General features: G+C 43.7%; 1 protein-coding gene across 1 annotated transcript in view; it reads left to right on the forward strand.

The window, feature by feature from the left end:
- Positions 1-2907, forward strand: part of Itch (itchy E3 ubiquitin protein ligase) — a 104904-nt gene extending 101997 nt beyond the window's left edge. Inside the window, exon 24 of the mRNA XM_013010689.1 lies at positions 2530-2907. Within this exon, the coding sequence (XP_012866143.1) occupies positions 2530-2629 (100 nt within the window). The 3' untranslated portion in view covers positions 2630-2907. The remainder of the gene's footprint in view (positions 1-2529) is intronic.
- Positions 2908-14280: the final 11373 nt, after the last annotated feature.

Genomic DNA, 14280 nt, shown 5'->3' on the forward strand with positions numbered 1-14280 from the left:
TTTAACTCTATCTGAAGAGTAACAATCTCTTTCTTTCTTTTTTTTTTGTCGGTTGTGGGCCTTGAACTCTGGGCCTGAGCGCTGTCCCTCAGCTCTTCAGCTCAAGGCGAGGGCTCTACCACTTGAGCTACAGCGCCACTTCAGGTTTTCTGGTGGTTTATTGAGATAAGAGTTTCAGGGACTTTTTTGCCCTGGCTGGCTTTGACCCGAGATCCTCAGATCTCAGCCTCCTGAGTAGCTCGGATTACAGGAGTGAGCCACTGGCGCCCGGCAGCAATCTCTTTCTTGAGCCTGATATTTTCCAATTCACTTTTCTAGGCCTCTTCTCTGACATGGCACTTCTGTGTCTGCTCCACTAACTGCTCTTTCAGTTCTTTCTCTGTTGCTTTGCATTTCTGCTCATACTCTTCAAAGCTTATAATCGGCATGTACTTCAGCCTAATACGTTCTTGTATCATGTCCAGCTCCTTTTTCTACGCCTTGAATTCCATGTGCAGCATCAGGATCTCCTCCTGGCCTCGCTTTTAGTCAGCAAAGACAGCAGCATTGGTATCCTGTACCTCCTTCAGCTGTGGCCCCCAGTTTTGCCTCATGCTCACCATGGCTGATGTACTTGGATTTCATTTGATTCTGAATGTTTTCCAGGCTCATTTTGAGGATTTGTTCTCTCTCTCTTTTTTTTTTTTTTTTGGTCGTAAGGCTTGAACTCTGGGCCTGAGCACTGTCCCTCAGCTCTTCAGCTCAAGGCCAGCGCTCTACCACTTGAGCCACAGCGCCACTACCGGTTTTCTGGTGATTTATTGGAGATAAGAGTTTCACGGTCTCTCCTGCCCGGGCTGGCTTTGAACCACGATCCTCAGATCTCAGCCTCCTGAGTAGCTAGGATTACAGGCGTGAGCCACCAGCGCCCGGCTCCCCTAAAGTTTTCCTTGATTATATTATGAAGTTTTCCTGCATTATATTTCATTATGTGGATATATCACATTTTGTTTATATTCATCTTTCAGTGGACATTTGGATTATTTACATTTTTGGCTATCAATATAGCCAAATATATACAGTATAGCCAATATATACAGTGATGCTGTAAACATAGATGTATAAATACCTACTGGTTTTTATCCCTACTTTCAATTTTGGGTGTTATAGACCCAAAAGAATGACTGCTGGATTATTTTCTAGGAGTCTAATGGCATTTTTTTACAGATGTCAAGTTTCTCATCATTTGGTTTTTTTTGTTTTTTTGGGTTTTTTTGCTGGTCATGGGGCCTGAACTCTAGGCCTGGGCGCTGTCCCTCAGCTCTTCAGCTCAAAGCTAGTGCTCTACCACTGGAGCCACAGCGCCACTTCCGGCTTTTTCTGCTTATGTGGTGCTGAGGAATCGAACCCAGGGCCTCATGCATGAGAGGCAAGCACTCTACCACTGAGCCACCTTCCCAGCCCTCATCATTTGTTGAACAGGCTGGTCTTTCTCCCATTAGATAGTCTTGGCACCCTTGTTGAAAAGCAGTTGACCAGCCAAGTGCTTTGGCTCACACCCATAGTCCTAGAATTTAGGAGACTAAGGCAGAAGGATCACATGTTTGAGGTCAGTCCCAGTATACATAGCAACACCCTCTTTGTCATACATAGGTATATACACACATCTACACATACATATATAACTATTTTATTTTTGACTACTATAAACACAATTATTTTCTTAATTTCATTTCAGATTTTGCATTGCTGGAGTATAGAACTTATCCTATGCACATATTAATTTGACTTCCTTGTTTCTTTTATAAACTTTGAACAGACTTTTCTGTACTATAATAATAGTGTTGAGTAAGGCTTATCTCAGTCACACATAAAAAAAGAGCATAATAGCTTTGTTAGATTCTATGTTCTCTTTTTTAGGAAGTGATAGAAACTATACATTTGCCGGGTGCTGGTGGCTCACGCCTGTAATCCTAGCTACTCAGGAGGCTGAGATTTGAGGATCATGGTTCAAAGCCAGCCCGGGCAGGAGAGTCGGTGAGACTCCTATCTCCAATAAACCACTAGAAAACCGGAAGTGGCGCTGTAGCTCAAGTGGTAGAGCGCTCTCCTTGAGCTGAAGAGCTGAGGGACAGCACCCAGGCCCAGAGTTCAAGCCCCACGGCCGACAAAAAAAAAAAAAAAAAGAAACTATACATTTATTTTCCCATCATGTATAACATCCTTTGGTCAAGCATTTGCCTAACTTTATCCTAAAAGTATAACAGAGAACCAAGGCTTTGGGGACAGACTATTATCTATTTGTTACTTATGAAGGTGATATAACTCTTGGTTTAGATAAAGTAGATGGGGAAGAATGGGCGTATTAACATTTTTTGAGGCATATTGAGCAGTAGGCGCTGATTCTTCATTCCCTGAGAGATCCCAAAGAAGAAACTGAGTCTTGGAAAGGAAAAAAACCACTTGCTCAAAGGTCCATTAACATAGCCAGTGTTGCTATTTGTTTCTTTGTATATTTCCCTTTCTCAAGCTAACAATTCTTCCTTTCAGTTTTAATCGCCTGGACCTTCCACCCTATAAGAGCTATGAGCAACTGAAGGAGAAGCTGTTGTTTGCCATTGAAGAAACAGAAGGATTTGGACAAGAGTAACTTCTGAGATCTTGTACTGCCCAAGGACAAGAACTTATTTTGCAGTGTTTGTCCTTTTCCTTCTCTGCCTATTGCACATCTAGTTGTAAAATTGGACTATGACTGTTGAGAGAGTTAATCTGAGTGTAAGTAAGTTAATGTTATCATTGAAATTGATCTCTTGGTGATTCTGGATTTCTGTTCAGCATTTCCAGAAATCAGATCTATGAACACTTGTCAGAAACTTACTTAACATGAGATTTAACACACAATGAAATCTGCCTTGTCTTATTCCACTAGATTGTTTCCTTAACAATTTTCTATGTGTGTCAAAGTCTCACTTGGGAGGTTTATTTCCTTTTAGAGATTCTGCAAATATGGAGGCAAATCTCTTGGCAACTGCAATATACAAGATCTTCCTATTAAGCCTCTTGCTAAGGGGTATTTAATAAAAGTGCAAGCTTAGCCCAGCTTCTGGGCATGTGAGAAAATTGCTAGCTTGTGCTCTCCCTCTTATTTCAGCCTGGCCTGACTGTTGTTTTTCATTTCTGGAGCATGAATCCAACCATCACTTTGAAGTTATTCCTAGAAGTGATGCAGGACTCTTGCATCTTTCTACCAAGTAGTTTTGTGAATATGAATTCAGGGAAAAATTGGTCCCAGTGGCAAATGACTTCATACCTCTTCATTTGGATGTTTATTTTGATTGCCTTGCAAATACTAAACTATACAAACAATATCAACATTGTAGTTCCTTTACTGTTGGTTTTAAAAGTTACCCTAGAATTGAAATTAATGTAGCTAAATTTATCTAAGGCCATTTTTAATTATTTTTGTATGACCCTATACATAAATTGAAGCTTTATCATTTTATCATAATCCAAAAACTTCAGTTGTATTTAATTACTGCTAAGGAGTCAAAATTATAACTAGAGTATTTTCTAGTCTAAATAGAGGTCAGTGAAACAGCTGATGAAATTACCTTTTCATTTGTGAGAGCTATTCTTCATATGAATTAAAAGTCTCCAAGTTTATCATTTCCCTCACAGGTTGGAGTAGCCATTTCCTTTTTTCTTTTTTAAGATCGTCATGAATTGAGTTAGTATCCCTCACCTGTAATATTTTTGGGTTTTTTTGTTTGTTTTGGTTTTGGTTCTGGTCCTGGGGATTGAACTCAGGGCCTGGGCACTGTCCTTGAGCTTTTGTACTCAAGGTTAGCACAGATCCACTTCCAGCTTTTTGTTGGTTAATTGGTGATGAGTCTCTCTGGTTTTGTCTGCCGGAGCAAGCGTTGAACCATGATCCTCAGATCTCAACCTCCTGAGTAGTTAGGATTATTATAGTGCCCAGCTACAATATTCTAAATTTTTGGCAAGTTTTTTCCTCCATGACTGCTCCATTACTTTAGAATGTTCTGTTAATTAATGCACTTTGACTATCTCTCTAGTTAATTTAACTTGGCCTAAGCTAGCTTAGACTGTCAGGGTGGCTGCTGTCATAGATCAGGCTTTATAGGTAATGAGAGGAAACTTAAGCCAAACTGAGTCCTTAGCACAGCTGAATCCTGAAGACAGTCTGATAACTCACATTACAGGAACTTTGGAATGTTTCAGTAGCATAGCATTAACAAGTAGCATGAAGCCAAGAATACTCCATATGAAAACAAAATGTTTTTATGTCCCTAGCTGCTCATCCTATTTAAATCCTGGAACAACAAAACTTTTTTTAACTTGTGTATCTGTGCTCTTTTGACACTGCCATCTTAAGCAGAGACTTATGTGAAAGAGTTTTCTCATCCAGAAATTTTCAGTGTAAAGGGAGAGATTACACTGTCTCCATCCTATCTGGTTTTTATCCCATATGCCCTAGGAAATACTGTGTGATTTCTAAAAGCCCTTAGTTGTTTCCAAAGTAGAGACTCTGCCTTTTTGGTGGTAGGGTAAAAAATTAAAAAACAAATGTTACTGCTTTGTCTTACAGAGCGAATGTCTGCCAATCCCCCATTCATAAGTCTGAACTTTGGTAATATATGTCTGTGAAGATTAAGCCTTCCATAAAGACTTCCGATTGAGGTGAATTCTCATACCAAATATAGTTACCGTATTTACCAGAGGTTTATGAGATTAAATTAAGAGATGATGTAAGAAAATAGCCTCTTTTGATTCTCTATAATGCTTCATGATTCATTTAGGGACCTAGACATATTGTATGAAAATGTATAAATATCACTCAAAAGGCTTTCTGCCCTATATTTTTAAAATACAGAATAGTTATATTTGATGTAGCCCTAGCCCTAGTTCTATAGGGCTTGGCTACTTAATATTTTTATGGAGGAAACATTTAGTTCTGGGAAAGGTAAATGCGTGTATATATTTTTGCAGCCTGGAGTTTCCCTGCTCCATTTCTTCCTTTAATTTAAGTGGCCACATGTATATGTCTTCCCTGCTGTGTTAGGAAAATGGGGGCTGGATATCCCAAGAATCAGAGGTTATATAAAAGTACTGCAAATAGACAGCAAACCTAAATATCTGCCAAATGCTACTTTAAATTTTGGTCCAAAATGAACACTTGGAAATAGATTTATTGTAAGTATTTAATTAGAATTTTTCTCTTAAATCTGAAATATATTGCTTTTTAGGTCATTTTTCTTTGTAAGCATTGTAAATGCTAATAAATCTTGTTAATTTTTTTAACTGCATGTTATGTTGAAATAAAAACAAAGTAAAATGAGCAATTGCCTTATTCTTCTGCTCTTATGGTGGGTTGGGAAAGGCAGCATTCCACAGCCTGGGTGAAGAGGGAAGGAACTCAATTGTTTCATCTCAAATGGAATGGCTTAAATCTGATTCAAAAACTCCTAACAACGAAATCCTACTGTGTCTTTAGTGATATTCTGTCAGAGTGCAGAAGAATCCAATTTTGTAAGACTTACAATAACTCTATTTAAAATTCATGCACTGATTTTTCATCAAGGGATGACATGCCAGTATCAGTTCATCAGAAATTTTAGTGAAACGTGGCTCAGTTACCCATAAAAGACTCATCCTAAATAAACTATTTCAATCAAGGCTCTCTGCCACTTTTTTATCTGGTTAATAATCTGGAATGTTATCAAAGGTGACTCACAAAATTAGACTATCACTCCTTGTTTTGGATGTACCCTCACCCCTCCAAATTCCTTTAGAGTTTCTGCTTGTACTTCATATTGTTGGTATCTCCAGCCCCCTGTTTTTTTAATGAGTTATGTATAAAATTGTATATATGCTTTCATTAACTAAAAACACAATGGCAGCACTGAATTGTATATTACTGTATTGGAGTACCTTTGTTTTCTTGGACTGTAATTTCAAATACTCAGGTAACTCTACAAATATTACAGGGAGTAAACTGCTTTTTATAAAGTTTCTTCGGGGTTACCTCACTTTCATTTCCCTAAAAGATGTAAGACTGTGTTTATAATTAAACTTTTTTGCTCCTTCATTTGCACACTCTTCTGTTAGTCTTGGGTAAAAAAGGTGGTCCTCCACTTGCAGAAAAGCCTTCTATATGACTGCTTTTACAAGTTATAACTTGTCTGTATTGTGGTATATGTGGAAAACAAAAAATCTGCTACTCAGGTGACATTAGATTTGTTCCTGTGTTGAAGATGAAGACCGACCTCTGCAGGAGCCACTGGTTGACAGGAGGGCCTCTATCTCACTTGCTAGTCTGAGAAAACAAAACTGGTCTAAGCCAAGACTGTAGCCATGAGGGTTGAATAGAGCTAAGTTATCAAGACTAACTACACAAGTGGGCCTGTTTGACACCTTCCTTCCTTTTATTTTTGGTGCCAATTCTGGGGATTGAACTCGAGTGCCTAGGTGCTGTCCCAGAGCTTTTGTGCTCAAGGCCAGCGCTCTACCACTTGAGCCACAGCTCTACTTCCAGCCTTGTTTGTTTGGTGGTTAATTGGAAACATGAGTCTTACAGACTTTCCTGCCCAGGCTGGCTTCAAACCATAATCCTGAGCTCTCAGCCATCTCAGTAGCTAGGATTACAGGTGTGAGCCACCAGCGTCTAGCTGGCCATTCTTCCTTTCTTCTTTTTGGGTTTTTTTTTTTTTCCTTTCTCTTTTCATGTCATGGGGCTGGAAATTCTGGGCCTGGGCACTGTTCCTGAGCTCTTCAGCCCAAGGCGAGCACTCTCCCACTTGAGCCAAAGTGCCACTTCTGGTTTTCTGATGGTTAATTGGAGATAAAGTTCTCACTTTCCTGCCTAGGCTGGCTTTGAACCACAATCCTCAGATCTCAGCCTCCTCAGTATAGCTAGGATTACAGGAGTGAGCCACTGGCTCCTGGCTTTTTCATTTTATTTTTTCCCTTCTGGGATTCTGATCTTTTTCAATCCTCTCCTCTCAATCTAGTTATCCATATATGAGATGGAGGAAATACTCATTCCATACCTATTTTCCAGGATGCTTGGGGTCCAGTCACTGCTGCACTTCTACACCTACTTGAAGATTTGGGGATGCATTCCTACTGCTTCCACCATTTGATAATCATTGCTTTTTTATTTTATTAGTCCTTTTTAAAAATGTATGTAGTAATTTTAGGTTTACAGAGCTGTTGCAAAGATAGTATTGCTTGTGTACACTCTTACCCAGCTTTCCTCAACACCAACATCCCACATCACTAATATAGTTACCAGAACAAATTAACACTACTAGTAAAACTACCCTTATTCAGATTTCCCGAGTTTTTCCACCAATGTCTTTCCCCTTAGTCTTCTCTAACTTGTGACAATTCCTCATTCATTCTTTGTGTTTTATAAAGAATATTTGGCTGATACCTTGTGGAATGTCCCTTGCTTAAGGTTGAATATGTCCCACTACCAGTAATAACTTGATCTGCTTTATTTCTTCACCATAAGTGATTATCTAATCACCTTAACACAGGCTCCCCTGGAAAGAGGCTATTTGGAATGAAAATCTGGAGGTTGATCATCAGGTTTGAATTCAGTAAGCTCCAGAGCCAGGAAGAAATGGCATTTGTGAAATGGAGATGTTGCTACTCAACTACAAGATAGGCTAAATTAGGGACATTAAAGTGTGGAAGACAATAGCTAAGAAAATTATCAGTAGGTAACTTGAAGTCTCATTTCCCATTAGGCTGGTGTACTAGTGATTTTCTTGGAATTCTGGATAAGCAGTGGGCGGACATGTTGAAAAGAAAAAGGTGACAATCTTACCCAGGACTGAAAGGAAACATTGTTAAAGGCAAATAACTGCCTCTTGATAATGGGCTTCTCTATTCCAAATAAATCATAAAGCACCTTGGTCTCTGGGAATCCTAAACTTACCAGTTCTGAGAACATAGAAGATGCAATTAGATGGGCTGGAAATGTGGCTTCATGGTAGAGTGCTTGCCTAGCATGCATGAAGCCCTGGGTTCAATTCCTCAACACCACATACACAGAAAAGGTGAGAAGGAGTGCTGTGGCTCAAGTGGTAGACTGCTAGCTTTGAGCAAAAAAAGCTCAAGGACAGTGTCCAGGCTCTGAGTTCAAGCCCCAGGACTGGCCAAGAAAAAATGCAAGTAGAGGAGGGTTGTTAAAGCAAATAATTAACATGCTTGATGGTTAAAGGGAAGAAGACAACACAGGCAAGCACTTGTCACTCCTAGCCTGAACTGTGCCTCACAAACAGGCCTGACACAATAGGACTTGGCCACTTCTCAGACTACATTTCCAGCCTATTGAGTGCTTTTGTTTCCTGCTTTTCTGCTTTGCTAGCATGCCCAACCTTCAGCTCCTTTGTGTGACAATGTTAAGAACTAGGTCGCCATCTGGCCAGGAACATAAGGCACAGCTCTGCATCCTGGGTTGAGGGCAGATTCTCTGGGCACCTCCCAGGGTTTGATCTGGTCCCAGTTGCAGCTGCATATCACGTAGGCAAGTGTTGAGCACAGTCAGCTGAACCCAACTTAACTAAATGGCAGTGTTTAAACAAGGTATTTCCAACTGGGAGGTAAAGGTTTTTGGTCTGCAAGAGTAGAAGATTAAAAAGCAGAAAAGGACAATATAGGACTCTAAAGAGTCCTCTACCTCCATCCCTTTTTTTTTTTTTTGGTACCAGTCCTGGAGCTTGAACAGTGGATTTTTTTGTTGCTTTGCTTCACTTCAATTTTGGTAGTTACTTGTAGATAACAGTCTCTCAGACTTTCCTGCTCAGGCTGGCTTCAAATTAAGAGCTCAGCCTCTTGAGTAGTATTACAGGCATGAGCCACCAGTGCCAGATCAATTATTTTAAAGGTGACAAAATGAGCACAAAGCTGTAATCTGGCTTTTCCAAGTGTGCAGCGTTGATCCTGCATTCCTAAATCATAGATGCTCATGGAAGTCACTTATGGCCTGTAAAGAGCAAGACAATCAGGGCACAATTAAAAATAACAAATTTATTTACACTATTCACACCAGAAAGGGAGCCTGCAACTACCTTGTCCTGGGCTAGACACCAGAACCAAGGACAACCTCAACCACCAGACCTCTAAGTCTCCAATAGGCAGCCCGACCTTACTTGATCTGCAAACCACCAATTAGTCTGCAAACCTCCAAACCTCAAAAGCTCCAAAGGGGAAGGCTATTCCTTTTCTTCCCTTCCTCCTCCGCAGGCCTCTCCACTCTTCACAGGCCTGCCCTGCTCTGCTCCGGGAGCCGCCTCTCCACAGGCCTCTCTAAAGGAAGGTCCCAAATGGCCCCTCAAGGAGCCTCCAAATGACTTCCACAGGCCTGCCCTACTCTGCTCTGGCAGGCTTTCCCCTCTTGCTGTCCCTCTCTCCTCTCCATCTCTCTACTCCCTCACTCCAATGGGACTACTCTCCACTCTACTTCCCCTGCTCTCTACCCTCCTCCCACTTCCTCTGAACACAGCCTATATATAGGATGCAGCCCTCCCTCACTCCAACAGGACTGTTTCCAATCACTTCTTGACAGCTCCTTGTGGGGATCAATGCCCCACCCCCTACAGTAGCAAGTCCTGCCCCTTTTGGTGGCATACCCCTTCCCTTCAGCTGCTTACCCTGCCCCTTCAGGAGCATTTTCCATGAGGTGGTGACATCAGCCTCTTTGCCCCACCCCCTCTGGTGGCCCAGTCCTTGGAGTGGTGAGGCTTGCCTCTTGATGCCCAGCCCCTCCAGTAGGCCTGGCCATGGGGCCATGATGATTATCACCCACCCCACCCCCAACCCCATTGGTTTTTATGTCCAATCAAATCATTGATTTTTACATCCTTTTGGACCAAATCCTAAACTTTCCCTTCTTTTCCCCCACTAAACAGTCTTAAAATGCAAATTTAACAGATAAACAAGGAGGAAACCATTAAAACACGCTAGTTAACACTAACACTTGGTAAGTCTTATCCTTAAGGGATCCTCTTTGAGTTCTCTGATCAGTCCATCTTGCAGCCTTCTCTGGATATTGTTCCACTGGCTGTTTCACTTGAGAGTGATGGATCCAATGCTGTTTTCCTGCAACTTTAATACCTGATGGTGTAATTAGCACTAAACGAGTAAGGTCCTTGCCACCTGGGTTCCAATTCAGGCCCATGATGCCTTTTTACCCACACCAGCTGTCCAGGCAGGAAAGAATGGGTGCAGTTTTTCTCACGAGGCCTCAGATACCAAAGATAGGCACGTAAAAGAACATGTTGTAAACCCTACAGTGACTGTACAAGATTGTGGTTGACTTTTCTGTTAATATAGCTTCCCCAAGTTTAGGAACCAAAGGGGGTGGTCTACCATAAATTATTTCATAACTTATTTCAAAGGGAGTAAATCCTCTAACCATAAGGGGTGCATCTTGCTCCAAGGAGAGCAAAGGGAGGAGGCTTACCCAGTCATGGCCAGTCTCTGTAATTAATTTAGTTAACGTTTCCTTTAAGATCCTATTCTTGGCTGGGCGCTGGTGGCTCACGCCTGTAATCCTAGCTACTCAGGAGGCTGAGATCTGAGGATTGCGGTTCAAAGCCAGCAGGAAAGTCTGTGAGACTTTTTTTTTTTTTTTTTTGGGGGGGGGTCCGGTTGTGGGGCCTGAACTCTGTGCCTGGGCGCTGTCCCTCAGCTCTTCAGCTCAGGGATAGCGCTCTACCAGTTGAGCCACAGTGCCACTTCTGGCTTTTTTTTTTTTTTTTGCTTATGTGGTGCTGAGGAATTGAACAGGGCTTCATGCATGCAAGGCAAGCGCTCTACCCCTGAGCCAACTTCCCAGCCCCCAAGTCTGTGGGACTCTTTTTTTTTTTTTTGGGTCCGGTCATGGGGCTTGAACTCTGGGCCTGAGCACTGTCCCTCAGCTCTTCAGCTCAAGGCGAGCACTCTACCACTTGAGCTACAGCGCCACTACCGGTTTTCTGGTGATTTATTGGAGATAAGAGTTTCACGGACTTTCCTGCCCGGGCTGGCTTTGAACAGTGATCCTCAGATCTCAGCCTCTTCAGTAGCTAGGATTACAGGCGTGAGCCACTGGCATCCAGCTTGTTCTCCTCTTTGATTCATGTGTTCAAATCTTTTCTTCATGTCCAATAATTCTCTCAAGTTTTCTCTAGTGTGGTTTTCAATGTACTTGTAACCTCTTTGTGGATTTTGACTGGGACATATTGGAGATTCAGAGTCTTTTTCAAGCCAGTGTCACATTTTTTTCGTTGAACTCAGTTTCCAGGTGGCTAACATGCGTGCTTAACCTGTCGTTTTCCATCTTTCTCCTCCTTGGACATTCCTTTTTCCAATGTCTGTTTTGCTTGCAATAAGCACACTGGTCTAGTCCTAGAGGTTCCCTATCCATTTGCAAATGAATTATACTGTCTTCGTCAAGGGTTTCTTGATCCCTGTCCTGTTGCTGCTACCAAAACTCAAATCTGCTTCTTTGACTTTTTCTTCCAGGCAGGGTATCTCTGTTATCAAACACCTGCTGGGCAACCGCTACCAACTCAGATAACATCTTTCCCTCAAAACCTTCTAACTTTTGAAACTTTCTTCTAAGATCTGGGGCTGACTGGGTAACAAAGGCCATATTTAGGGCTCTTCGATTCTCTGGGGCCTCCGTATAGGTCCTATAGGCCTCCAAGAGACATTCTAGAAAAGCAGCAGGACTCACTGGGGAGCTGTACAGTCTCACTCACCTTAGATAAATTAGTTGGTTTCCTACCCACTGCCCGTATCCCTGCTAACAGAGTCTGGCGATAATTGGTAAGCGCCTCCTTACCTCCATCTCTGCTGTAGTCCCAGCTTGGGCGGGTCTGGGGAAAGACTCGCTCCAAACGGACTGGGTCATCAGTGGGGGAACCATCTGGTCCAAGGACCACCTTCAAGGCACTGTGCCGAATTTGCTCCCTTTCTTCCCAGGTGAAAAGCACCTGTAAAAGTTGCTGACAGTCATCCCAAGTGGGCTGGTATGTACAAAATACTGACTCTAATAAGGAGATGAGTCCTGGGGTTTTTCAGAAAGGGACAGATTTTGCTGTTTTACTTATACAGGTCACTCGTAAACGGAAACATAAATGAGAAAGGGGACTTGCCCACTGTCTCCCCCATGCGCCTGTCACAAGGGTAATAAGGGGGCTCTACCACCTTGTACCCCCTCAGGCTGGTACAAGGAACCACTTCTGGTATGGGGGGACTTAACATCGGAGGTGCTGAGGGCTCAGAATAGGAGGGAGAGTACACCAGCGTGTCTTCCTCTAGGGGATCCTGTAACACCAGGGGAGATTTTTTAGTTACGGTTTCACTTACGAGAATTTTAGGATATTGTTCTGCCATCCTGGAAAAAAAAGGAGTATGCAGAGATGTATACAGGACACAGATAGAACTAGTAAAAACACGGACAGATTAGTAGCCACAGACACTTAACCCACATGTTCCACATCTCCCAGATGACCTCCCAAGGAGATCCCACATGACCTCTCAAAAGAAGTCCCAGATATCCTCTCGAGGAGGTCCCAGGTAGCTTCTCAACAAAGCCCCAAATGACCTCCAGAGGAGTCCCAGACGGCCTCTCGAGGAGGTCCTCGATGACCTCTCAAGGAGGTCTCCAAAACAGGCTGGCAAGCTTGCCCAGAGTCACCCCTAGAAGGTTCCCAAATGACTTGTCCATTCTGGTCCTCAGGAAACAGTTGAGGGAGGTTTTTACCCCTGAGGGCTGAGACACTCACCTATGATGGGGTTTCCCTTGGGCCAAGGCCTAATATCGTCCAGATGGATTATCTTGCTGGGGCCTCCAAAACTTAAGACCTCAAAAGAGTGAGAAAAAATCCATCAAGGCACAGTTAAAGATAACAAATTTATTTACACTATTTACACCAGAAAGGGGGCCTGCAACTACCTTGTCCTGGGCTAAATACCCAGAACCAAGAGCAGCCTCAACCACCAAACCTCCAAGCCTCCAGTAAGCAGCCCCGACCTTTATTAGTTGGTCTGCAAACCACCAAAGCTCCAAGTGGGAAGGTTTTTCCCTTTCTTCCCTTCTTCCTTCTCTGCAGGCCTCTCCACTCTCTACAGGCCTGCCCTGCTCTGCTCCAGGAGATGCCTCTCCACAGGCAGGTCCCAAACAGCCTCCAGGGGAGGCCCGGCATGACCTCCAGATGAGGTGACAATGGCCCCTGGAGGAGGCTCCAAATGGCTTCCTTGAGAAGCCACAAATGGTCTCTCAGAGGCTTGCCCTGCCCTTCCACAGGCCTGCCCTGCTCTGCTCCGGGAGGCATCTCTTCACGAGATTTTCCTCTGCTCAGGACTCCAGTTTTTCCCCTACTCCCCTGGGGCCTCAGATAGGCTGCGCCCCTCCCTCACTAATGGTTTCAAACAGCCATTCATACTCCTCCCCCAAGCTGCCCCCTGTCCAATCCCAATAGGCAGCTCACCCACCATGTGGGGCTCCACACCCCACCTCCTCCAGTAGCATATCCCGCCCCCTTTTGGCAGCATGCCCGCCCCTTCCTGGGGCATGGCATGCTCATCTGGCTGCTGGCCCCCATAGGGCCATGAGGTCCACCTTTGAATGCCAGTGGCCCAGTCAGTGCAGCAGTGCGGCTCACCGCTTGATGCCCCACCCCCTCCAGCAGTCGGATCACGGGGGGCCCCCGCTGATTATCGGGGACCCACAGGTTATTACAGAATGGCAGTTGGAAAACCATTAGGGGGAAAACCAGGAGTCATGAGGAGAGTAGGGGGAGGGGGGAGTGCAATGAAGTGAAGGAAAAGGGGGAGCCAGTGGGGAGATGGGGGAGGGGCAGCCTATCGAAGTAGAGCAGGGCAGGCCAAGCCTCAAGAGGCCATTTGGGACTTCCTTGAGAAACCATTTGGGGCCTCCTGGGGAGGTCACTTGGGACCTTCCCCTAGAGCAGAGCAGGGCAGGCCTGTGGACAGTGGAGAGGCCTGCAGTGAGGAGGAAGGGAAGAAAAGGAAAAGCCTTCCCCTTTGGAGCTTTGGAGGTGGGAGGTTTGGAGGTTTGCGGACTAATTGGTAGTTTGTAGACCAACTAATGAAGGTCAGGGCTGCCTACTGGAGGCTTGGAGGTTGAGGCTGCCCTTGTTTCTGGGTATTTAGCCCAGGACAAGGTAGTCGCAGGCCCCCTTTCTGGTATAAATTGTGTAAATAAACTTGTTGTCTTTAACCGTGCCTCGATGGATTGTCTCACTCTTTTGAGGTCAT

This window comes from Dipodomys ordii, unplaced genomic scaffold (genome assembly GCF_000151885.1).
Source record: "Dipodomys ordii isolate 6190 unplaced genomic scaffold, Dord_2.0 Scaffold13, whole genome shotgun sequence".
Classification (NCBI taxonomy): Eukaryota; Metazoa; Chordata; class Mammalia; order Rodentia; family Heteromyidae; genus Dipodomys; species Dipodomys ordii.